General features: G+C 55.5%; 1 protein-coding gene across 3 annotated transcripts; it reads right to left on the bottom strand.

Annotated features, from left to right (window-relative positions):
* Window positions 1–1504: 1504 nt before the first annotated feature.
* Window positions 1505–23422, bottom strand: Pdgfa (platelet derived growth factor subunit A). 3 transcript variants are annotated; one of them, XM_051161138.1, is made up of 8 exons: window positions 21543–23422; window positions 20522–20651; window positions 19135–19231; window positions 13965–14069; window positions 11498–11685; window positions 3797–3923; window positions 3269–3337; window positions 1505–1780 (listed from the first exon to the last, which is right to left on the bottom strand). In XM_051161138.1, the coding sequence occupies exons 1-7, from the start codon at window positions 21938–21940 to the stop codon at window positions 3282–3284; spliced, it is 1101 nt and encodes a 366-aa protein (XP_051017095.1). In that variant the 5' UTR covers window positions 21941–23422; the 3' UTR covers window positions 1505–1780; window positions 3269–3281. The 3 variants fall into 3 exon arrangements, with proteins under 3 accessions (XP_051017095.1, XP_051017096.1, XP_051017097.1); XM_051161139.1 differs by lacking the exon at window positions 3269–3337 and having other exon boundaries at window positions 21543–23419; XM_051161140.1 differs by lacking the exon at window positions 21543–23422 and having other exon boundaries at window positions 20522–21151.
* Window positions 23423–25020: the final 1598 nt, after the last annotated feature.

Below are 25020 nucleotides of genomic sequence, written 5' to 3'. Positions count from 1 at the left end.
TAAGTGGGACGTAACACTGGGCTGTGGCATGACTTCCCACAGGTCAGCCTAGAGTGCTAAAGGCCTGGCCTGCAGCACAACCCTCCAGCCTCTGAACCACGCTGGTCACCGGGACAGTGTCCAACTAAAGCACTGTTAAAGAGTGAGCTCCTACACTCCTTACAGACACTTTCCAGGAGAATGCACAGCCCATGGGCAACAGGGACCTCTGATGGCCACTGAGCCACAAGGCCACAGGCTCCAGGTTCCCCATGTTGACCCACCCAGCGACTGACTGCAAGCTCATGGCTGGCTGACACTGGCTCCCTACAGGGTGCTGCTGTTCTCAAGCTTGCAGGCAGGATGGTCCCCTCCGCTCCCACTCCACTCAGGAACCCAGGGCAGGCAGCCTGCCACTTCTCCAGCCCTGATTCTCTGATCCCCACGTTTTCACACCCTCAAATCAGGAGCGACTCCAGGAAGCAACTAGAAAAACAGGACCACAGAATGCATCTGATGTGCATTTTAAGTTTGTTGATTTTTTTTTCTTTTAGTTCAAAATTAAAAAAAAAAAAATATATAGCAGGCTCTCAGATATATAAACTGATAATATTAAAAATACAAAGTTCACCTTTACAAAGACAAAATAAGGAAATCACACACACACATACACACACACACACACCACACACAATTCTGTTTTAACAGTGAAACCCAACAGCTTACTAAAAAATAATCTCAACTGTGTCTCCACACTGCCATGGAGGCCATGGGGGGAGGCAATGGAGAGGGGGCAGCCACTGGGGTGGGGGGGACCCAAACTGAATGACTCCCGTGTAGCTCTCTCATATGACTTAAGCTAGAAGATAGTGTTAAAGGGACTGAGGAACACAGGAAGCCAGAGGCGCGTCAGAAATGACATATAGGTAGGTATACCATGTTTATTTTAATACACCTCATTAGTTTGGCTAGGAAAAAAAAAAAAAAAAATAACCGTCTCGCTGTCCCAACTTACAGCAGCCTCGTGTGTGTTATTGACAAAAAAATGGCATCCAAGAGAAAAAAAAAAAAAAAAAAAAAAAACAAAACGGAAAGAAAGAAAAAGGCTAGGCAGAGGAAAAAAAAAAAAAAAAGAAGCTTAATGTCACTTTATAGTGTTAAAAAAAAAAAAAGAAAAAGAAAAGAAAGAAAATGAAAAAGAAATTCCACATAAGGCTATCAGTCCTAGGCAGACTCAATCAAGCGAGGTGGTGGCTTCGAGGCCCATGGACATCTCCCAGTTGTTCAGCTTCCTGTGCCTAGCGGAGCCGGCGGGCAGAATCCCAGGCAGGCTCCGGGCGTCCTCAGCGAAAAGCACCTGTGCCCACGGGCAGAATCCAGGGCAGTGGCCAACACCAGCCACCACTCGAGGGTCAGTCCTACAGAGCGTCCCCTCTGTCGCCCACTTCAGTCTTTTTGTTTCTTGTGGTGGGGTGCTTATTTTTTGTTGTTGTTGTTGGTTTTTTTTTTTTAATTTTTTTAAAAATTTTTTTGTTTTTTTTTTTTTTTTTTGTGGTTTTGTTTTTGCTCTCTGTGACAAGGAAGCTTTCTCACTGTCTCTCCGAGTGCTACAGTACTTGCTTTGATGTCACACTGAACAAATGGACACTGTCTCTTTGTCCTCGGACACAGTTTTTCACGGAGGAGAACAAAGACCGCACGCACATTGGCAATGAAGCACCATACATAGTATGTCAGGAATGTCACACGCCACGTACATCCGTGTCCCGGGAGAGGGCGGTCGGCTCATCTCACCTCACATCTGTGGGAAGACAGTTAAGAGTTGAGGCTACGACCACAGATAGGAAACACCAGGGCCACTTAGCCCCACACAAGCTTATACCTTAAGATATGAACTTGATGTGTAATTTTTAAAAATAGAAAAAGAAAAAAAATCAAATTTTCCATAATTTAAGTTTAATCAAATTTTTCCCAGTTTAAGAATTGGAACTAGGCTTGTTGCATTTCACAGAAGAACCTATGCTCCCATTGCACTGGTGGAGAAACTGAGACATAGAAACTTCCTTCTGCCCTTCCCTCTATCTTTTCTTTCTTCCGGTCTAAGGCTTGTGCTTGTCAGAGCTTGGCAGGCAATTTGTAACACGGAGAATAGATGCCACCAGGCACACTGTGTGTGGGTCTCTGTGACTAAGCAGATCTATGGTTTTTTCTTGTGGCTCTTTTGGTGCTGGTGCTGGTAAGCAAGCACTCGCTATCGCAAAGCTGTACCTCCTAGGCCCATTACGAACCAACACAGCCTTAAACCCACAGCCTGGAGACTGGGTTGCCAGCTGGACACAGACAGTCACGGGAACACCTGCCTCTCCCTTGGAAGGGGTCTCTCTGTCAGTGGCAGGCCCATCGGAGCCACATGGAGCAACCCCAAGGGCTTGCCCGAGGAGACACATGCCCAAGACAGGCATCTGCAGCCACACTCCTGTGGGAGCCAGGCCTCTCAGACACCCTATCTCTGAGAACTCTCTTGCCCAGAATAACTGTTTGTCTTGGATGTCCCTAAGTGCCGTGTGCCAGGAGGAAGGGCTCAGCCAGACAGGCTCCAGCCCTCCGGGCCAGACAAGCTGACACTCAGGACAGGTCTGGGAAGTGACAATGCCTCACCTACATTCCCTACACTTCCGGGGAAAAACAGGCGTCACAGGGTGGGTTTGGAACGAACATTCCTAAGAGGCTCTGCAGCCCTGCTTTACCCAACACAGCTCTTCCAGCTTGAAAGAGGAGAGTGTTAGCAGCCACCCTGGGTCCTGAGGGTACGTCTGCAGGCGGAATCCACAGTACCAAATAGAAAGGGCCACCAATGACACCTGTTCTGGACTCCCCTCCTGGCCTCACACAGATAGTTAGCCTCTGCGGCCTTTCCTCACGTTTCCTACTCATTACGAAAGGCAATCGCCCTGCCTACTTAAAGCCTCCTCAAGCCTCACCTGTCATCTGTGAAAGCCTTAGTCCTTTTTTCTGTCAGTGCAGTGAGCAGCCTCCCCAGTTAACTCCAGCAGAACCACACGAACCCCCACCCCCCTCTTTCCCGCCATGGGGCACTCGGGGTGCCTGATCAACGACCAAAAGAAGGGCAAAGCTGTAGTTGCAAGGAGACCCGGCCCAGCAGCCCCAGGAAGCACACAGAGCCCCGAGCCAATCAGGGCCCACAGAAGCTGATTCACTAGTCTGATTGTGTCCCAGCCCCTGCGAGGGAGTCCCCCAGCGCACCCACCCGTTGGCGGGCAGGGCCTACCTGGTCGGCTGCCTTAGGTGGGTTTTAACCTTTTTCTTTTCCGCTTTTTACCTGACTCCCTACGCCTTCCTGTCAAGGAAAGGGCAGGGAAGGTGAGCGGCCTCCGGAGGGCGTGGAGTGGGAAGCCACAGCAATAAATACTGGAGGTGTTTATCTTTCCGAAAGAAAGCCCAATCCACCCTGATGCAGAGCCGCTTCCGGGTCTTTCTCTGCACCTGGACTGTCGGGGCCGCTGGCAATGCACAGGTGTGCTGGGCACCGATGAAAGTCAAGACCCTGGGACAGCAGGGCACAGCCTGAATCCAGTGTCTACTGTCCCAACGGGATGTGGCAACCCTGCAGGCACAGCTTACCTGACTAGCTGGGAATTCTGGGTCTGCTGCTGTCTCACTCACACAAGGAACTTTTCCCATGGCTCTGCGATCGACTAGGCTAGATCCAACATGACAGATTCCCTCACCCCAATTCTCTGAGGACCCACACATACATACCCACACACACAGCAAATAAACAGTGCTGGCCACTCACCTGTCTCCTCCTCCCGATGGTCTGGGTTCAGGTTGGAGGTCGCGCAGGCACACTCCAGGTGTTCCTCCAACCTCACCTGGACCTCTTTCAATTTTGGCTTCTTCCTGACATACTCCACTTTGGCCACCTGCCAAGAGAATAAAGCCAGCGTCAACACCATGCACCCAAAAGGGGTAAGGGGAGGAGTGGAGGGGGTCTACCTGCCTGGCTCACCCCCAAACTGAGACTCAGATATCTAACCTTCCCGAGGTACCTGCCCTTGAGCTCAGGCCTGCTTCCATTCCAACTGAAACCCCAATGATGCTAGGCCTACAGCTGCTAGCCCGGCACTTCTGTCAGAAGCTTGGAGGTTCAAGGGCAGCCTGGGCGACGGAGCAAGGATGTGGCCAGTTTAGCAGAGTGCTTGCCTGGCATCCTCAAAGCCCTGAGTTCCCTCCTCAGTACCATATAAATGAATAGATGTGGTGGCACAGCCTGTAATCCCGGGACTCAGGACGTGGAGACGGGAGGATGGGGGAACTTAGGGCCCCATATCTTTGTCAACAGAGTGCTAAGGCCAGCTTGGACATGAAACTCTTAAAAGACCTGAAGGGTGAGGCCGGGCGTGGTGGCGCACGCCTTTAATTCCAGCACTTGGGAGGCAGAGGCAGGTGGATTGCTTTGAGTTCGAGGCCAGTCTGGTCCACAAAGTGAGTCCAGGACAGCCAAGGCTACACAGAGAAATTCTGTCTCGGGAAAGAGAGGGAGAGGGAGAAGGGGAGGGGGAGACAGAGGGGGAGAGAGAGGGGGAGAGAGAGGGAGAGGGGGAGAGAGAGGGAGAGGGGGAGAGAGAGGGAGAGGGAGAGAGAGAGAGAGAGAAACCTGAAGGGTGTCAGCAAAGAAAGGTGAGCTGGGCACAGGACAGCGGCACTCTGGTGTATGTGCCCTTAGTGAAGAAAACAGAGCTTCCCCTAAGGACAGCAGTGTGGTTGCATAGCTTGCTGAGTAAAAGTAGGGGACTCTTTTTTTGGGGGGGGGTACTCTTTTAAAAGAGAGTCATTTATTTCCCTCCCAACCCACGGTCTCTGGGAGACACACCAACACAGCGGCACACCTCCGGGTGGGACAACACGTTCATACTGGACTCTAGAATCCCAGGCAAATCCTTCCATAGTCCTGGCCAGATGCTGAGCACTACAGCCTCACACTCAAGCACAGCACTCCGTCGTGAATGTGCAACTCTACCCCCAACACAGACATGGATGTGAGTGGTGGATACGGCTCCCAACGCAGGACTGCAAGTCCACACTCTGCCGCCAGGCTCATACAGCAGTTACTTACCTACCCCGCACTGCACCCCATCCCTCACACCCCCATCAAGAGCTGCACCAGGAGGCAACTTCCAGCCATGTACCCTGCTCTATTCCAGCATGACAGTGCGCTAAGAGAACTCTCCAGGCCACCTCCCTCAGCGTCCAGACTCATTTAACCCTCCTGGCCAGCAAGTGAGGAGGTAGGATTGTCACCTCCATGGATAGAAAAGAGAAATCAGGCACAGCAAGCCCTCTCCTGAGGTGACCCGGAGAGCATGGTTGGCGTCTTTGTCCCAACCTTGACGCCACCTGGACCACGTGCCAGAGGGCTGCCACCCTCCTGGCCCTGTAGAACTGCAAACCATCAGTGCTACATCTGTGTCCACCTCCCAGAACAGCCCTAAAGGATCTCTAACTCCACATCTCGCCATACACTGGGGAAACTGAGGCCATAACGGGGCGGAACCCACCCCAGGTGGCCTAGAGCACCTAGAGGTGACAGCCTCTTGGGTGTTCAATGGTGGGGACAAAGCTTGGCCCACCCAGGATGATTGAGGGAGTTTGGGCAGGGGAACACTCTCCATGGCTCTCTCAAGTCTACTGAAGTTCAGGGAGCCAAGAGGACCCAAGCAGAGGTCAAGCCCTGCCCCTAGGCCAGGCAGCTGTTTCAGAGCACTGGGGACCAGACTCAGCCAAACTCTGCTGTGGCTACCAACTTGGCTACATTAATGGTTAACATGGGTGCAAAGGGTGCCAGGTGCCCGGCGGGTGTGTGAAGGAGAACGGGTGCCTCAGGTGTGAACGCAGTCTGCCAAGTATGAGCTCAACATGTAGGGCGTGGGGCCAGGGGTCAGGGGTCAAGGGCCAGCCCAGGAAGTTTCGCTACGTCAGGAAGCGGGAGAGACAGCAACTAGGGACACTGAAAGCAAGCACAGAAAGCTTTGGCGGAGCGCTGGGCCAGCCTGGGCAGGGGCATCTGAGGTGCAATCAGGCTAGGCTGAACAGGGGGTATCTGAGGTGCAGTCAGGCTATGTTGTCCAGATACCTCCAACCTGACCTGTGAAAAAGGGACAATGGTCACACCCACCCAGGTAGCACATGAAAGAAGAGTGTGGATATCTCTACAGAGGCACCCAGAGGTCAAGTGGATATGGTGGGGGGGGGGGGACCCAGAGGATACAGTGAGGCAGGCCTGGAAGCCTGGCACTCGTAAGCTGAGGCAGGAGGATTGTTTCAAGTTCAAGTCCAGTCGGAGTTACAGACTGAGTTCCAGGCCAGCCTGGCTACAGAGCAAGACCACGTATCAAAACACAACCAACCAACCAAGCAACTCATCATTAAAGAGTCGCCTAGAAATGGGACAGGGCCACCCTACAGGAACTAGCTTCAACGGGAATCAATATTCACACAAGGTTCCTTACTAAAATTAGCCCCCAAGCTATTCAAGATGTCAGCATGCCCCAGAAGCTCTGTAACCCCAAATCTGTAAGTTCAGAAATGTGGCCTCACACTGTCCCAGGGAACAGAAGGGCAACCCTGTGTCTCTCCCTTGAAGGGCCCTGGGATAGGAGGGGGAGGAGGGAGTTTTCCCAAAGGAAAAAAAAACATCAGCCAATCCCAGGAGGAGCCTTAGCAGCGGTGCTGCCCCCCCTGCCTCGGTCCTCGACCTTCAAAGATGTCCATAGTCCTTGGTGGTGACCCAGCAAACTTCAAGACAGAGAGGCTATGGCCACAGATACCAGCTTAGTGGGTGTTCTGCCCCTCCTACCACAGCCTTTGTGGTGGGGACCAGGTGAGCCTCAGGAGGTCTCCAGGTGCCTGGAGGGGATTTGGTTTGGGGTTTTAGTTACAACCCTCTGGCCTGCCCCTGGCTGCATGACAAATACACCGTCCCCAGGGATCCTAGGGGTCCCCCTGCATGATGGGCAACCGATGGACCACTCCAGCTGAGGAGCCCCCATTCCCCCCTCCCAGACAGGCCTATGGTTATCAGACAGAAACAAACAGTGGTTTATGGCAGCACCTGCCTCGGAAATGCAAGGATTTCAGCGGCTCTGCCACCTCTGTCTGGCCAGGAAATGGCTCCATTCCCCCCACCCACCTCCAAGAACATGTTATGAATACTAAATTTCCAAAACGACACCCATGAAAGTAGAGAAACCGACATAGTCAAGTCCCAGGAGCCCCCGCATACACAACACAAGCTATCCCAGAGATTCCTCAGGTTCAACTCAGAGTGTCACCTAGCCAGGCCACTACCATCCCATCACTCTTCCCTGAAAGGAGGGGAGGGCTTGTTCTGACTGCTCCAAGCCTGGGGACAGTGACAACGACAATAAAAGGCACTGGTGACTGAGTGGAACCCAGGGCACAGTCCCTCCTGCAGGTCAACTGCGTGGCCACAGCTACAGCCTGCTTTAATATAAGAGAAACTGGGTGCAGGCAAGTGGGTCACTTGCCCGGGTCCCCTCACTCTTGGCTGCTTTCTGAGAGCCTGCACTCAAAAGGAAGGAAGCCCCAAGGCCACATAGCACAGGCCCCAGAGACCGGGAACCTTCCCCAAGTGTCCCATGGGCATCCACAAAGGCAGGGGGAACCCCTGTCCCACTCGGCTGAGGGCCCCACACATCGCAGTGGGAAGGGACATCAGATGTGAGGGCTCATGGCTTGGCAGGCGTCAAACCTACCTGAGGTATCTTCTGCCAAGCTGCTCCAGCCTCCTTAGACCTCAAGTCCCTCACTGAGGGGGACCATGAGACTTGCTAACAGAGCCCAGCTGGGACTTGCCCTAGAACATGACTCCAGACTCTATTCCAGTTGAGGGCACCTTCCTTCCAGAGGCTTAGACCGGCAGAGGCCTGGGCTGAGCTACTCACTGCATGTTTGCGACTAAGGAATGAACGGCCCTATGCAACTCAGCAGCCAGGTCCAACGATGGCTCAGAGCTGACCCCCTTACCCCTTGGCAGCCCCACGTAATGTAGACAGGAGAAGCTTCACCTCTTTCCAGGCCTATGCCTGGACCTCCACCGCAGGGTCTGGAGAACACAGCTAGAGCTTGGGGTCAGGCACTACATACATACTAAGCACAACAGGCAGGACACAGGAGACCAGATAGGGTAAAGTCCTGGGCTTCTTAGGTGTCATCCCAGCCAGCAACTGAGAGGCTGAAGCAGGAGTTTAAGGCCTGCCTAGGCTACAGAGCGAGTTCAAAGCCAGCCTGAGGAACTTAACTGAGACCCTGTCTCGCAACAAAATCCACAGAGGGCTGGCTGTTGGCTTAGTGGTATAGCACCTGCTTAGGATCCCCTAGTGAGGAGCTGGGGTGTGGCTCAGTGGTAGAGCACCTGCCTAGAATCCCCCAGTGAGGGGCTGGGTGTGGGTCAGTGGTAGAGCACCTGCCTAGACTCCCCCAGTGAGGGGCTGGGGTGTGACTCAGTGGTAGAGTCCCTGCCTAGAATCCCCCAGTGAGGGGCTGGGGCGTGGCTCAGTGGTAGAGCACCTGCCTAGAATCCCCCAGTGAGGGGCTGGGGTGTGGCTCAGTGGTAGAGCACCTGCCTAGAATCCCCCAGTGAGGGGCTGGGGTGTGGCTCAGTGGTAGAGCACCTGCCTAGAATCCCCCAGTGAGGGGCTAGGGGTGTGGCTCAGTGGTAGAGCACCTGCCTAGAATCCCCCAGTGAGGGGCTGGGGTGTGACTCAGTGGTAGAGTCCCTGCCTAGAATCCCCCAGTGAGGGGCTGGGGCGTGGCTCAGTGGTAGAGCACCTGCCTAGACTCCCCCAGTGAGGGGCTGGGGTGTGGCTCAGTGGTAAATGTTTGCCTATAATGAGCAGTCCTGGGTTTAATCTACAACACTACAAGGAGGCAAGGAAACACCACACACACACACTGGAACCAGGGCTAATGCTATATATAATATCGGATAGATGTAGCTTGCTGTGAGCCTCATCAACAGCCCCACCCCTGCTCACCCCGAGTCTGGGATTTTCGGGCTCATCTCCCTCCACCCAGGTCAGCACCAGCTTCCACTCCAAATGCTGCAGGCCTGGCATCCACAATGGGGCTCCTGTTCCGTGACCTTGTGTCCCTTCTGTTGGAGCCTGTAGTGTCTGGGGCCGGATGTCCCCTCCCAGCTCTGGGTGGGAGGTAGTGGTGGTGCATATGGGTGGGTAGCTTAAGAAAGAGTATGGGAGAGACTAGTTCAACCAGGACTAGACTGGTCCCTCGTAACTGACCAGGACCCTGCTGGTCAAATGAGCCCCTTGGGGGTAAAGGCACAGTCCCATACAGCACAGAGAATGTACAATCAAGCCCAGCAGGCAGAAGTGCCAGTGGGAATGGACTGTCCCTATCCCGGGAGACTCTGACAATGTCCATGTCAAACCTCACACACCCTGTCACACTACTCATCCCTTCGAGCCCGTCTCTAGTATGGAAAAACTATTCCTAAATTCCGATTGTAATTACTCACTCTTGTAACCCCACCAGTCATGAGGCCAAGGGAGAATGACCTCAAGTTTAACACTAGCCTGGGCTACATACACAGTTCTAAGCCAGCTTAGACTATACAAATCCATGGCAGACAGGCAAGGAACGAAGCCAGACAGAGTGATAAACAGAAAAGTCCTACCCTACATCATGTCTAGCACCTGTACCCACAAGAACAAGATGGCAGGTTCCCAGAGAACCCCGACCCCCAATAATGCACCATCAGTGGGAACCCTGAGGCCCAGAAAAAGGCTGAGGCTGGTCCAGGTCACACAGGCTGCCAGGGTGCTTGAGCCAGCCCTAGTAACATGACCCTGATGCTAGCTAGCATCCCACCCAACCTCTGAGGGTAGACAGCAAACCCAGACAGCATTAACAGATAAGTCCATGGAACCCTGGGAAAAGTCCAGAGCTTTTGATGGGGTGTCCAGTCCTGATGCTGCCTGTAATATGTGGGGTCCACTCAGTTATGCCCTGGAACTCTCTAGAGACCAAACACCAGACATCAAAGTCAGTTCCAACTACTGGTGCCTGGGTTGTGGGCCACAAATGAGCTGCTAAACACAGGTCCTTACTAACCAAGGTGTTCTGGCACCTCCCCCTTCCACTGGGGCCAAGGGTCACGGCAGGTTTGTGGGGTTAAAATGGATTTACTAGGATGAAAGAATGGGGTCTTAAATCATCACACATAATTCTGGGGGCCCTTCACCCCCAAAAAGTAGCATGGCTCCCGAAGCCTGGCTGTGTCTCGGAAGTAGATGTTATCTTCAGAGGCATTCTAGCTCCTCAGCTGTCTAGAGCCCAGATTCCCCCTGCTCACGCCCACTCTGCCACCCAACGGTCACATGCTTGGCCAAAGGGAGCCAGTTTTCAAACTGCAGACCAGCTTAGAACAGTGGCTGTCAACCTTTGGGGCTGCACCAGATATACAATATTATTACATATTTACACTATGGTTCATGAAAGTAGCAAAACTACAGTTATGAGGTAGCAATGACATAACTGTAGGGTCACCACAGCATGGGGAAGTGTATTAAATGGTCGCAGTGTTACGAAGGTTGAGAACCACTGCTCTGACTGTGGGAACCTAGAAACGCAGCACACATACAAGACCCCAGCCTTCAACCACAGTCCTAAGGCTCATACCCAGAGAGGGACTAAAGCCCTGGTGGCTGGAAAGCCTCCATCATCCAGCGAGGAGGCCAGCAACAGAGCCCCCAAGAGCACAGAACGGCACCGATTCAGAGGGGAACAGACTCAAGTTCCATGGTCATCTATGCAGCAGATGACAACGACCATGAACGCAAAACATGGGCCCCAAATATCTCCCATGGTGGCATGTAGCCATTTCTTCTGAATTAAAACATTTCCTCCTTAGAGGAAACTAGTAGGATGCAGGAAGCTACTGAAATTTACAAGGCTTAGGAAGGTCAGAAAATTACCAGGTTCACAAGTACCCATTACACAAACAGACAGACAGACAGACAGACACACACACACACACACACACACACACACACACAAAACCACACAGAGTTGGTGAGAGTCTTTAATAGAGTAGGGTAGAAATCTCTAGAAATGCAACTTTCTCCACTCATCATCAATGCTGGGGTGGGGCTTTCCTGTGATGCAGCTGCTGGACTAGGGTGGACTATGTTGTTTGGTTGCTCATCAGTGCCCAACCTGGATGCTACCCTATCTAGAATGAAAAAGTATTTGTTCCCAACTGCACAATGAAACAACAAGGGACCAGAAGCCCACTGAGCATCCCACAAGTCACTCCTGGAGGTCACGGAAGCCAGCCTTGGCCTGTAGGAAGCTGTGTGCTAACAATCTTAAGCCGTATGCCCCACCAGCCTGACCCCGGCTTCTCAAACTATTCCATATTTTGCAAGGCTGCTGGTCAGAAAGGGCAAAGACTCACCTTGACACTGCGGTGGTGAACCCTTGAGGGCTGGCACTTGACGCTGCTGGTGTTGCAGCAGCCAGTACAACGCTTCACCTCCACACACGGGGGCCAGATCAGGAAGTTGGCCGATGTGGGGTCCACCTGACTCCGAGGTATCTCGTAAATGACCGTCCTGGTCTTGCAAACTGCGGGAATGGCTTCCTCTGCAAAGGCAAGACCACTGTGAATAAAGGGAAACTAGGGATCTACCTAGGGCACACAAGCATGAGCTCCCATCTCCCAGCCCAGAGATGGCCGCTTAGGTTGCACCCGGGCAGGACACACTCCTGTGGCAACCTCCAGTAAGAACATGCTGGTTGCCAGTAGCCTCTTGAACGTACAGGGCTGAAACTCACATCAAAGCTATAGGCGTAGTTCAAGGCCAATCTGAGCAATTTAGGGAGGTCTTGTCTCAAAATGAAATGTGAAGAGGGCTGGGGTGTGGCTCAGGAGTAGAACATTTGCCTAAAACCCCCCAGTTAGGAGTTGTGGGTGTGGCTCAGTGGGAGAGCACCTCCCTAGAATCCCCTAGTGAGGGGCTGGGGTGTGGCTCAGTGGGAGAGCACCTGCCTAGAATCCCCCAGTGAGGGGCTGGGGTGTGGCTCAGTGGTAGAGCCCCTGCCTAGAATCCCCCAGTGAGGGGCTGGGGTGTGGCTCAGTGGTAGAGCACCTGCCTAGAATTCCCCAGTGAGGGGGTAGGGTGGGGGTGGGGCTCAGTGGTCCTTCCTAACACACACAATGCCTTGGGTCCATCCCTCGTACCCCTCCTTGCTTTTGCAGGCCCAAAAGTGGGACAACAGAGGAGCATCTCAATCCTCTTCCCCACACAGCCCAAGGCTAGGGACCTGTTTCTGAAAGGCAGAAAACTACACTTATTTGTCCCCCAAGGAAGAGGCAGCTATAGCCCACCTTCCTCTAATCACATAGGTGAGCACAGGCAATCTGGGGCCACCTGCTTGCCAGGTGTGCACAGCTGACAAGAAATCCCCTCAAGACCCTGGGAATACACACCCTTCTCCTCCTCAAGCAGTCCTCATTAACCTCATTTAACCCTGGACCCCACTGCTCACTACGTAGTGGCTGCCTGGTAATTTCTTTGGGGCTAGCCAACGGAGGGAGAGGTGAGCGAGGTACCAGGAAGGCTCTTGAGGCTGCCACTGACTGTCTCCGCTGCCCTATCAGCACTGAACGGGACCTTGACCCTAGACTCAGAGCTGGAAGGAGCCGTGGACCAGAGAGACCCCAGGCCAGCTAACCAGTAAGAGCAAAACACACCTACAAGATAAAGGGATATATATATGTGCACACCTGAGGCAGCAACACACACTGACGGAGCTGCACAGGTGTCTACAGACTCCCTGGGGGGGGTGTCAAACACGAATGAACAGGGATGGGAACCCAGATTCCTCTCTGTCCTTGTGTGCCCCGCTCCACTCCATCATCTTTCTGGATAGGAGTCCCCCAAACACTGGGCTAGGCACCCCACCCTGTCTGGGCTCCTGGGCTTGCCCCCTCCACATTTCTCATCACAGCCCAAGACAAGAAAGAGTCTTCCAAGTGGATCCCATGCAAAGACTGACCTTGCAGTCAGTTCCCCCTCGCCCCCCGCACACACCACCCCCCCCTGCCGCGCTCAGCTGGGAGTAAAGACTCTTACACTCCTCGCTGTATGACTGCAGAGTAACCAGTAGCTCCCACCCAGTCTCACATCAGGAACAATCCTGCTACTCAAATTAGATATCGATTTAAAAAAAAAAAAAATCCACCTTTTTACTGGTAATCAAATCTCAGAGAGAGAGAGAGAAAGAGAGATTCACTTGCCCAAGATCACATAGCAGCCAGTGGCCAAACAGTACACACACAGCACCCTTAATTGAACAGAGACTAGGCGGGTCACACCTGCAACTCCACCCCAGGAAAGAGAATGCACAGCTTTGGGAGAATCTACGTTTTCCCCCAGAAAGCCAGAGAGCCAGGTGGAACCCCAGAGCCAAAGGTGAGCGAGGCAGTCTCCGGAAGAAGTGTCCACCAGCTGTGGGCCCCAGCACACTTTCAGGCTGCACCCGGCTCTGCAGCTGAGGCCCAAAGAGCAGGCTGGAGCACACATCAGGAACTGGAAACTAAGCGGGGCCACGCTTTCCAACGAAGCCTCCTTGTAGACAGGCCCTGACAAGACCGGGCACTTAAGGAATTTATAATGTTCCCCCTCCTGGCAACTCTTGGCCCAGGCACAAGACTGCAGAAGGGCAGGCGGGAGACACTCGATGGAGGAGAAAGAGGGATGCCTCATGGGGAGGGCAAGAGGCCAGGGAAGCCTTTGTTCGGAGGATAGATGGAGGGATAGATGGCTGCGCCCAAGGCACTCTGAGTTAGCAGGGAGCATTCACAGCTCCAGCGGGGACCTGGCCCCTTGCAGTAGCTGTACATCCTCTCCAACGCTCACCAATACTTCTCTTCCTGCGAATGGGCACAGGCCGCTTCTCCGGCACATGCTTAATGGCGCGGGACCCATGGGTTCTCAGGCTTGTCTCCAAGGCATCCTCAGCCCCTAAAAGTAGAGAGAAGAATATGGTGGGTAGTCGAGTGCCCATACATATGTGCCATACCCCCTGGGACCTGAACGGCTGAAGTTCATACGGCAGGACAAAGGGCAATGGCTCTCAGTCCCGGACCCCAGGCCCTCTGATCTAAGGGGTTTGCAGATGTGCATCGCCAACCAACCCGCGCCTACCATCTTGCCAGTATGAGCGCGTCCCCAAAATGCAGCTCTCCCGTGAAATAATTAATTCTGAGGTTCTTTCAGGAAGGCATTCAGGCACTCTCCCTTATGCTATGACTCTGAAGAGATCCCTTGGAGGGCTGTCCTGGGTCAGGCCAAGTCCCAAGGCCACCCAGCTGGGCCCAGGTCTTGAGCAGTAAAAGTACCACTATCACCCAAGCAAAGACGGGAAGGGCGGCTGCCTCTCCGGCTGCTGTGTGGTGTACAGCACCTCTCTCTTGTAAAGCAGGCTTTGATGAAATGCCCTAACCTCTGAGGGGCATCGGAAGCAACGCCAGACTGGGCTGCAAGCCAACCTCCACTGTTCCTGAAATAAGCTTGCTCTGAGGGCCGGAGGCCATGAGAAACAGCAAAGGGGTGTGGCTGTTAGCAGAGTGAGAAGTGAGGAGCAGTTACGGGCCCTGGGGCCTGAGGCTAGAGTCCTGGGGGCGGGGTGAACGAGGCAGGGAGGCACAAAGAAGGGAGAAGGGGGAAAAAAACCCACAGTGCCCGAAGGAGAGTTCACACATTGAGGACCACCGGGGTAGGGCTTCTAACCCACAGGGTGAGAACAGGGTGAAGATTAGTCTGGAGAATCTAGGCCCTGGGGGACACACTGGCCCCAACACAAGCTGTGTAGACATTATCAGCCCCCAAAATACTCTGTACCTGGTTTTCCCAGCCTATACCATGCAAACTCCAAAGTTCCTAACCCTATCCCCCACCTTCCTTCTTTTTCCCCCAGCAACACTCTTTTTTTGTTTGTTTGTTTGTTTGTTTTGTTTCTTTCAGACAGGGTTTCTCTGTGTAGCCTTGGCTGTCCTGGGACTCTCTTTGTAGACCAGGCTGGCCTCGAACTCACAGAGGTCCGCCTGCCTCTGCCCCTGAGTGCTGGGATTAAAGGCATGTGACACCACTGCCCGGCTTCCAGGGACACTCTTGTATCTCCCCCCTGGGTCCCAACATTTAGTGACACTCTGCCTAAACGGAGGGTCCTCTTAGCAGGTACCAAAAGCCCACCAGATACCACACCATCCTCAAACCAACAGGAGACACGCCAGCCTCCTCCACAGAGACGTCTGCTACCCACACGTTTAAGAGGAAAAGCAAAGACTCGCCTAAGGTGTGAATGTCAACGATGAATCTGAGCCCAAAAACTATTTTAAATGACTCAATGTTCCAATGGCACAAATTTTTTTTTCCCAAGACCCAAAATAAGATCAGAACTGCTCATGCAGTAAAAATTTCCCATCAACCAACTGTTACTAAGAAGCATCTCTTCTCTCTCTCTCTCTCTCTCTCTCTCTCTCTCTCTCTCTCTCTCTCTCTCTCTCTCTCTCTCTCTCTCTCTCTCTCTCTCACACACACACACACACACACACACACACACACACACACACACACACACACGACATGATAAGTCCAGACCTAGTGATGACCATTCTGCTATGGCCAAGCCAACAAGAGATGAATGGTCCACCCGCTCACAGGGCCTGGGCGAGGGGGTTAGTGGTAGCAACTGTGGTCCTCTGATGTCTTGTGTGCCTCAACATGCACACAGTAGGTGTCACTGATTTTTGCATAGGCCAGGGCAACTAGAGTTCAGAGAAACTGACCAAGGCAAGAGCAACTCAGGCAAGGTGTGTGGTGAATCCCCTCACTCAGTAGGGGGAGGAAGGGGGGTCAAGAGTTCAAGGTCATCCTCCCATACAAAGTCAAGTCAAAGCCAGCCTGGGAGATCCAGTCTCAAATTAAATAATATAACAAAATAGAGACCAAAACAATGTTGGGATCCTCCAGGGCCCATGCCCAGTAGGTCTCTTGACTGAACTTAATACAGATACAAACTCAGCCACAGCCACTGGCCGGCCACACAGCTCCCATTCAAACAAGCCCACCTTTTGCCTCCGCCATCCCCCATAGGTGGCCATGAGCAGATGGACCTGTAGTTAAAAAAAAAAAAAAAGGGGGGGGGTCCTGGGGAGGTAGTTCAGATGGAAGAGGGTCCAGAACACACAAGGTCCCGGGTTCCATGTCCTGCACTGTATTAAATAAATGTGGTGACAGATGCCTGTAACCCGTTCCTATGAAAGTGGAGACAGGAGAATATATCCTTGGCAACATAGAGAAAGCTCAAGGGCAGCCTGGGCTACATGAGACCGTATCTTTAAAATAAATAAGTGGGTCCAGAGGTAACCACTGATCTACCACCGTGGCATTTTTGATGAGTGTCAGACACGTTCTTTGGGGGCCTAAAGGTGTTATATCCTGTGGGACGCAGCAGAACCTAGCTTTGCCCTTCGCAGGCCAACCAAGTCACCTCCCTTCGTCCTGTGCAGATGTGTGAATGTCAACGTCTGCTGGACCAGAGGAAAGACAGAGAGCGCGCACTAACCCTGTCCTGTGAGAAGCCTGAGACGCGATGTTTATGTATCAGTTACTCAATGACCCATGGGCGCCAGGCCAGCAGCTATGGAGAACAAAGCTCCCGTCTCACACACACACACACACACACACACACACACACACACACACACACTTGACCTGAACTACCAAGCTTGTCCGGCTGCACGCCACTCTCTCTCTGGACCCACAAGCCGCCCTGAAAGGCCACTTAGAACCCCTTGACTCTGCCATGGAATGCTCTGGGCTCAGGGACATTCTTGGCAATGTATTGGAATCCTGCCACCTCTGGAGCAGGGCCACACAGCCAAGGAGCTGCAAGGTTGAGAGGAGATGCCTTCAGGGTTTCCCCATCTGGAAAATGGGGATGCTGCCAGCTCACTAGACAAGCCATGCGCCAATCACAAAGCTCCACCCACTTGGACGAGGAGTTGGCTGGGGAGCCCGGGACACCCCTAAGCCTTTCCCTGCTGCCTACACCTTAGGTATAGAGACAGCAGGAATCCACGTGGAAAGGCCACTCCTGGAGGAATGATCCCAGGGAGGACCCCTTCCCCCACGAAGTCTAAAACTGAGCACTACAACTGTCTGCAGCCTCCTCTAGCAGACTGAGCCACAAGAAGGAACAGCATGGGGAGTGAGTAGGGTCAAAAGCAACTCTTTCAAGTTTCCGTACCAGAGCAGGGGATAGCCCAGCGGGGAAGACTCCACTTCAGTTGGTGTCACAAGGGTCCTCCAGCCCTGCCTTCAAGAGGAGGAAGCTAGGAGGGTGGCAGAAGCAAGCCCACGCCCCCCACAGTTGGTTCTCAGACGTTTTCCAATGGAGACCCCCAAATGTCTGACAGGTGGAATGAGGGTGGATGTCCTACACACACACACACACACTCTCTCTCTCTCTCTCTCTCTCTCTCTTACCAAAGCAATTTAAAACCCCCTTGGACCCTCCCAGGGAGGAGGGCCCCAACCCAGAAGCCTCTAGCGCCCCAGAGGGCACCTCAGCTAACCTAAGAGAACCATGGTGCTTAAAGAATTAATGGTGGGGGCTGGGGGAGGCGTGGCTGCTGAGAACAGAATAAGAATGGTCCTAGCAGAAAGTGAATGGCCCATTTCCCCTAGCATCCAGACAGCAGGAGGCTCAGCTCTGGCTTAAGCAGGGCAGGAAAGCAGTCCACCCACCCTTCTCCAAAGCCTTTGGGGACCAGCAAAAATTCCAGGAGTCTTTCCCTAGTGACCCAAGCCAAGTCCTCCACCCAAGCCTACTCATCAAGGGCTCAGATCAAAACCCCCTGTCCCAACTCTTGATCTCCAAGTGAAACCCTAGGCCTGCCACTCCTGATAAGGATCAGGCCAAGGATTTCCTGGGTCAAGAAACTACTGAAACGGGGCCACCTTGTTTAAAAAAAAAAAAAGGCTTTGGCATGCAACAAAAACAGTTCAGGCCTCTCTACCACCATAATTAGGTACAAATTTCCAAATGGCTGGACCATGTGATTTTACTTAATTCTCTCACCACTCCCCCTTTCTGAAAAGTTTGCAAGGAGGGGGAAATCGTCACTTAGTATTTGTTTTTGTTTGTTTGTTTGTTTGTTTTTTCCTTTTTCCTTTGGTGGCCTTTAATTCCTCCTGGCAAATTCATGGGGGCCTTTAAAAAAATTTTTTTAACTAGTTTTATCCCAGTGTCAAAAAAGAATACCCAGGCCAAATATTCATTTTGAAAAGGTTGCCACAAAAGACAAGAGGAGTCCTCCAGTATGTAGTGTGCCTCCTCCACCCCCACCCATGCCCCTTTATTTTAGTCCTTGTTGTTCAGAGTCTAATCCAACCCTACATTTACAAATTGTTTTCTAAAGAGGCTTGGCTCTAGCCCGAGGCCGGGAGCCCCCAAAATAGCCCCAAGCGCACGTGTCCCAGGCGCGCCTTTTTACAGGACACCGTTGAGGAAAACATCGGCCTCCTGCGGCCACCACAGAGACCCAGCCCTGGGCGATCAAGGCACCTGGAAGACGAGTTTACAAAAAGCCCACGCGGACTAGGTCCTCAAGCACTCTGGGGGCCCTTGCCAAGAGGAAGACCCGACAGAGCCGCGCGCCCTACAGGCCGGCTCCAGCGCTCCACGGCCAGAGTCCGCTGTGGACCCGTACACCTGGCAGGGTCTTTCCGCACACTCTAAAGCTTAACTTTTCAGTGACACGCCCGCTGCGTTTCCCTTAAATGCAAAAACAACCCCCGGGCGATCGAAGCAGCCCTTGGCTGCTGCTGGGAGAGAAAGTGGCAACTGCAAGAGAAACGCCTGACTCATACGCCTGGGCGTTTATGGCCGGCGAGTGGAGTCTGACCTTTCGGTGCGCTCCTGCGCAGCGCCCCGGCCGAGCGCTGGGTACGGTTCCTCAGGAGGACTATCCTCCCCGCCGCCCGCGCCCTCCCCGCAGTCAGGGACAGGGGCGCGATTTACCTACGGAGTCTATCTCCAAGAGTCGCTGGAGGTCCCGGATGCTGTGGATCTGACTTCGAGCCAGTCGCTCGATCAACTCTCTGGGTATCTCGGCTTCCTGCAAGCAGACCACACGGTCAGGACGCTCCCACGGGTTCCAGCCCGGCCCCCGCCAGGCCCAGAACCAGAGGCTTCGGCGGGGCTAGATAGGACCCCCCCCAACTCCTCCACCCCGTTCCTCTCTGTCTGACCTTGCTTTAAAAAAAAAACACCCCAACACTGCCTTGACATGTTCAGACAAAAAGCAACGGGCTCTGGCCCTCCTCAGGGTGTCTGGGGGCAGCCGGGGGCCCGAGGAGTTTCTGGTTTAATAGCTATATCCACATGTAGAAAGAGAGAGTCGAAATGCGTCACGGATCCACGACTGTTGTCACGGCAGCCCCAACTCTTTTAATCTAGCCCGAGGGTTCAATTTCACTCCCGGGAATCCTGGGCTGAGCCCGCAGGGGGAGAGGGTCTTCGCACTCCCCCCACGCACGCACGCACGCGCGATCCCCCCCACCGGCTCCTGCCCAGTCACGGCCCTAGCGCCGACTAGGGCGCCCGAAATTACTAGGGCTGAAAGAGGCTGCAGGGAATGCAAAGGGTTAAATATCCACCTCGCGCCTCTCCGGTCCCTGCCTAGACCACCCCCACCGTTCAGCCTCCCCCACTCTCCCTCCCGGTTTTTTAAAGGGAGTCAGGGTCGCTGGGGGACTCAACCACGAAGTTCCCACGACAGGGGCTGTGGAAAGTCATTCATCACAGCAAAGCTCCCGGGGACTAGGGGGGTGGTGATGGTGGGAGGGCGCGGGCGCCTGGCCGGGCCCCAGCTGCCTCGCTCAGCCACCTGTAAGCAGGCCCTGGGCAGGCAGAGTCTGCTCCAGCCTTGTGTCCGACTGAGCTTGGGGACCGGGAACTGGGGACTGCAGCGGGGCGCTGCCCACCCTGCCTAGTCCCGAGCTTCGGCCGCACCCTCCTCTACCTGCTTACTGCCCGCCCTAGTCCCCTCCCAGGGCACGGTCAGCTCACACACACCCCCTTTCCCGCTGCCCGCACCCCGTTACTGCATTGTCCGCTGCGTTCGGGCTGCCCCTTCTGGAAAAGCACCCACAGCCCCCCGAAGTTTCTGCCCACTGCTTCACCTCGCGGCTCCCCCGTTCCTCTCCAAGGCGGAGCGACGCAACGCGCTGGAAACTCACCAGACACACTTGGGCATGGCAGAAAATAGAACCCAGTTGGATTTTTTTTTTAAATTACACCACCCTGGCAAAATCGAAATGCTCTTTGCAGAGCTAGAAACAGGTAGCCGAAGGGGGCGTGCGCCCAGGGAGCCGAGTGGGGAGGAAGGCGCGGGGGTGGCACCCACCTCGACCAGGGCATGGGCGAGGTATCCGCAGCCGAGGAGCAGCAGGCAAGCCCAGGTCCTCATCGCGTCCCGAGGCGCTGGAAGCTCGGCAGGGAGGCGAGGCCGCGGGGCGGGCGCTCCAGCCGGGCTCCTGTGGCGGCGAAATTCAGTACCATCCCTCAGGGAGCGCGGCCCGGAGGAGGGTGGCGCGGAGAGCAGGGAGCCTGCGGAGCGCGCTCGGCGCGAGCAGCGAGTGCAGAGCCAGCGAGGAGGAGGAGGAACAGAGTCGCGCCGGGAGCCTCCTGGGCCGCCGGGTAGGGGGTGGGGACGGAAGGGGCGGAGGGCGGGGGCTGGGCTTCTTCCTTGGTGCGTTCCCCGTGCTGGCCGCCGCCGCGCTCGCTCCCCGTCGCTGGCTTTAGGAGCGACCCGGCCGGTAAATCCGCATATTTGCTGCCGTCAGCCCCGGGAGGGGACCACGCAGCGTGGTCGCAGCTCCCGCCGCACCACCGATCACCTGTCTGGACGTTCGGCCGGGTACCGGCGGCCGCGTCGCTTCTCTCAGTGGGCTGCGGGCAGCCCGAGAGCCTGTCCCCGGGCCTTCCTCTTGCCGCTGCCGCCCCGGGCCGGGCACGGCGCGGCCCAGCACGGCGCGGCCCGGCGGCCTGCGTGCGCCCCTCCGCGGCGCGCCCTCGGCTACGGCGCGGCGCTCCGCCCTCCGCCCGCCGGGGCCAGGCAGCTCCCGCGGCCGCGCCGCCTGGTAGCAGCCAACCCGCCCGGGGCCTCGCTACGCCGCCCGCACGGGCCAGAGGGCGGGCGGAGGGCCGAGCTGGCGCCGCTGGCGCCGCAGCAGCAGCCGAGGGAAAACCAAAGGAGGAGGTGGAGAAGAAGGCACAGGCAGGCCGGGCTCCCGGAGTTGAGCGGGCTCCGCAGGACGCGCGTGTGGAGCCGGCCGGCGACAGGGAGGGGGTTATAGCGCCGCCACCGCGCCCCTCCCCCTCCCCCGCCCCCCGCCTCCCCCGGATTCCGGGCCCGGGACCCGCACCTCGGAAGCGCGCAGGGGTCTCGCGGGCCAGATCGGGCCCGGCCGCCACCGCCACTGCAGTGGCCACACACGCGCTCACGCAGGCAGCTAAATCCATCCAAGCTCGGCGCCCGCGGCTCGGAGCCCACAGGCGCCGGGGCTCCCGGAGCGCCCCTCCCTCGAGCTTGCCCACCCTTCAGTGCCAGCTGCAATCCTGCGGCACCGGGCGGGGAGGGGAGGAGGCCTCTGCAGAAGCACGGCCGTCTCCGGCTCGCCTCTCTCTCGGGCCCCAGCGGCAGTAAAGGGCAGCGCCCAGAGCTGCTGCGCCAAAAAGGGCATGAGAGTCGGCTTGGCCCCCGCCCGGCGCTCGGGCCGCTTCCCACTGTAAGGATCCAGTGCTCTAGCCTTCCCCACTCCATAAAAGGAGGGGGAGTGAGTCTTTGCTGAGAGGCGGGGCGGGTTTAGGGGCGCGTCTAGGGCACTCACCTGACGGCTGCCACGCGCCCGCGCCCCAAAGCCAAAGCTTGGGACACCTGATTGAGGAACTTGCACTCTTATATGGAGGTGGGAACGAGGCCCGGGTCGGAGAGTAGGTTGCCGCCTGCCTCATCGCCACCTTGACACCCTGCACCCTCCAGGTCCTTAGCCCCTGGCTGAGGAAGGCCCAGCCGCACCCTGAACGGGGAGCTAAGGGGGTAGAAGAAAAGACAGAAAAGAAACCGCGGGTGAGGAACTCCTGGGTTCTGCCTTGGTATCCAAGGGAGCGCAGAGCGCCACCTCCGGCCAAGGCATAGCACAGACCGGGTATCGGGGAAGCGACACACGGCGGCGGCAGAAGTCTGATCAGTGTTGGACGGTTCTCCCACTGACAGAGACGGATTCCAGGTGGGATGTGACCCGACGGCAAGGCCAATACTGCCAACTCCTTGCCACGCACCAGAGTAAGGGCAGTATGGATCTTTCAAACCCCAAAGCTAAACAGCCTAGGGCTCTGGAGAGCTTCATAGGTTCGGGGTGCAGCAGAAAACCGCCCTGTCATGTGGATTAACCCGTGCACCCTGCCCTGGTCGGACACCCCCCCGCCCCCCAAATCTCCATTGTCCCTAGACAAAGGCGCAGCCGCGCGGGAGCCTTTCATCCCCAGCTTCCCGGGTTCCTGCATTTCAAAGGCGGAGTTGGGAGGGCCCTTCGAGGGCAGCTCACCTCGCCCCAAATACCTGGGGGGTGGGGGGTTACCGAGCCTCCCCTGAGGATCTTTGGAGCTCAAATCTAAGGCTGTTCTACAGGTTTCCTTGGCCTTGCGGGTCCCCATCGCCGTGCCCCTGCCCTAACACCTTGTGATGCTCAGAAGATAGTGGACATCCTCTCTTGTCCTAAGGAAGGAGTATGGAAGACGTTGGGAAGCGCCCCACCTCAAGGTCTTCGAAAGCCCGGGCCTTGTCCATACTGTTGGAACTTTGCGCTGCTCTGGAGAGGGAGACTCACTGGATGGCTTCTGGCAGCGACTATCAGGACTGCACTGGACCTGAGTCGAGTTCCTCACCGTCTTATCCTGAGAGAACCGTGCGTGTTGTCCTGCCAAGTCCTCGGGCTCCTCACAGGCAGAGAGGACCAGAGGACACCTCTTTGCGGTTCGATGACCCGGTGTGACGGTGAATGTGGGAATCCAGGAAAAAGATCGAGTTGCATTGCGGAGAGGATGCCGCGCTCGTCCGGCCACCACCTCCGCATGGAGGCCGCGTGTTCCTGGGGACCCCGCCTAGTTTGGTGCTTATCTCTCCCCTTACTCTCGAGGCGCAGGAGGGGCGCCCAGCTGGAAATCAGAGCGGGGTGGGAGGAATTCTGAAGACGCTAGGGGACAGCTGAGGCCAGAGTGAGGTTAGGCCTGGAAGCATCGTCCGGGACGCGGTAGCTGCAGGGGGAGCTGGGCGCAGGCACTGTTCTAATCGCCGACCGCTATTAAAAATAAAACCGCGACCCGTCGTCATAGCGACCGCAACAACAGCGGCCGCGCGAGGGTGGTAAGAGCTTGTGCAGCCCGGCGCCAGCCGCCTGAGGGGACTGGGGCACGCGCCTTTAAGCTTTCCGGTACTCAGATTTAAGAGCGACCCCTACCCCAACGCCCCTCTGCTATTCCTCGAGGTTCTTGGGAAACTCCTAGAAGATGGACGCCTGGTCTCTGAAAACTGGGACTGGCTATGGGCCTAAAGGAGAACCAGCCGGCTCAGACCGCCCCTTGCCTCGACTTCCCTTGGAGCCTGCGGCAGTCTTCATTTTAGACTCCGGAGAAGGGGGGCTGTGTGAGGGGGTGAGGTTCAGATGTCAGGCCTCCAGACAACACCAAGAGACCAAGCTGAGCTGGCGGGGTTGCATGCACACTCTAGGCCACCGCACCTGTCCCGCCCGCGCCTCGGTGATCCCTTCTGGTGGGAGAGATCACGTGCTTCCCTCTGGCTGGGATTCGAGTTTCACTTCCAGCCGCTATTAGGCGGTTCACTCGGTTCACTGCAAACATTTGATAATGAGGCTAAATATACTTTAGAGTCGGAGGAGGTGTGGGCGGCTGCTGCCCTAGCCTGTAGGTGCGTCGCTCCAGGCTCCACCGGGCATCCTCGCCCCAGAGGCGGAGACCAACCCCCCACGGAGAGTGCTGGAGAAAGACCCGCGCCCACCCAACCCTAAACAATTCCCTCCCAACCAGGATGAACATTTTAGGTCAGCTGGAGACTTCCTAAGAGGAAGGCGTCAGCAACTGGGAACTCGAGGAGGTGGGGAGGGACACCAGAAGATGCACCTGGTGGTGGTGACCAAGGATGTCCGGTCGCCCCCAGAGCGGATGCTTCCAGCCTGTCTGCGCCCCGGGCACAACTCGATGTGTCTACCCGCCCATAATTAAAGTGTCAAGTGTTTCAAATATCCCAAGAAAGGGTCTGCGTAGCTGGAGCGACCAGCTAACATTTATTTGATGGTGCCCCCTTCACCCAAGCACACAGGGAGGGGGTAGACTTGGCTTTGAGCGGAGGGAGACCGTCCACCTGGATTAAGAAATCGCCTCGTAGCCCAGCATTTTAAACGTGAAGCACACCTTTCCACCAGAGAGTCATCCACCTAGCCAGTGCCCCTCAACTGCTTGGAACTCAATTTTCCGTGCCCAATTATTGCAGCCATTGTTACTGAATAGCTGGCAAGGACCGATACTGAGTCCAGTCTACAGAGAGCTGGTGAGACTGCGTCCCAGGAACCAAGCGCCCCATTCCTTGGGAGATCCAAGAATACTGGAAACTAGAATGGCCCAGGTTGCATTTGTATTAGGCAAGACGAGTTCCAGATGTGGACGGATACACACACACACACACACACACACACACACACACACACACACACTTTCAGAAGAGGCACATAGAAGGCCCTTCTCTGCTGCTTGACTTTGGTTTGGGCGTGATCCATCCCTGCTTTGCCTTGAATTCGGTTCCTTTATCTGGAAAAATAGCAAAACCGG

This window comes from Acomys russatus, chromosome 19 (genome assembly GCF_903995435.1).
Source record: "Acomys russatus chromosome 19, mAcoRus1.1, whole genome shotgun sequence".
NCBI lineage: Eukaryota > Metazoa > Chordata > Mammalia > Rodentia > Muridae > Acomys > Acomys russatus.
The sequence above is the reverse complement of the archived record's forward strand: the minus strand, read 5'-3'. Positions and strand labels throughout refer to the sequence as shown.

Coding starts and splice junctions, on each gene's coding strand:
- Pdgfa (XM_051161138.1), bottom strand. CDS start 21,940: ATGGAGTGGGGAAGGCTAGAGCACTGGATCCTTACAGTGGGAAGCGGC. Junction 20,652..21,542: donor GACCCCTGCGCGCTTCCGAG/GTGCGGGTCCCG, acceptor TCGCCGCCACAG/GAGCCCGGCTGGAGCGCCCG. Junction 3,924..11,497: donor TTCACCACCGCAGTGTCAAG/GTGAGTCTTTGC, acceptor TTCTCTTGGCAG/GTGGCCAAAGTGGAGTATGT.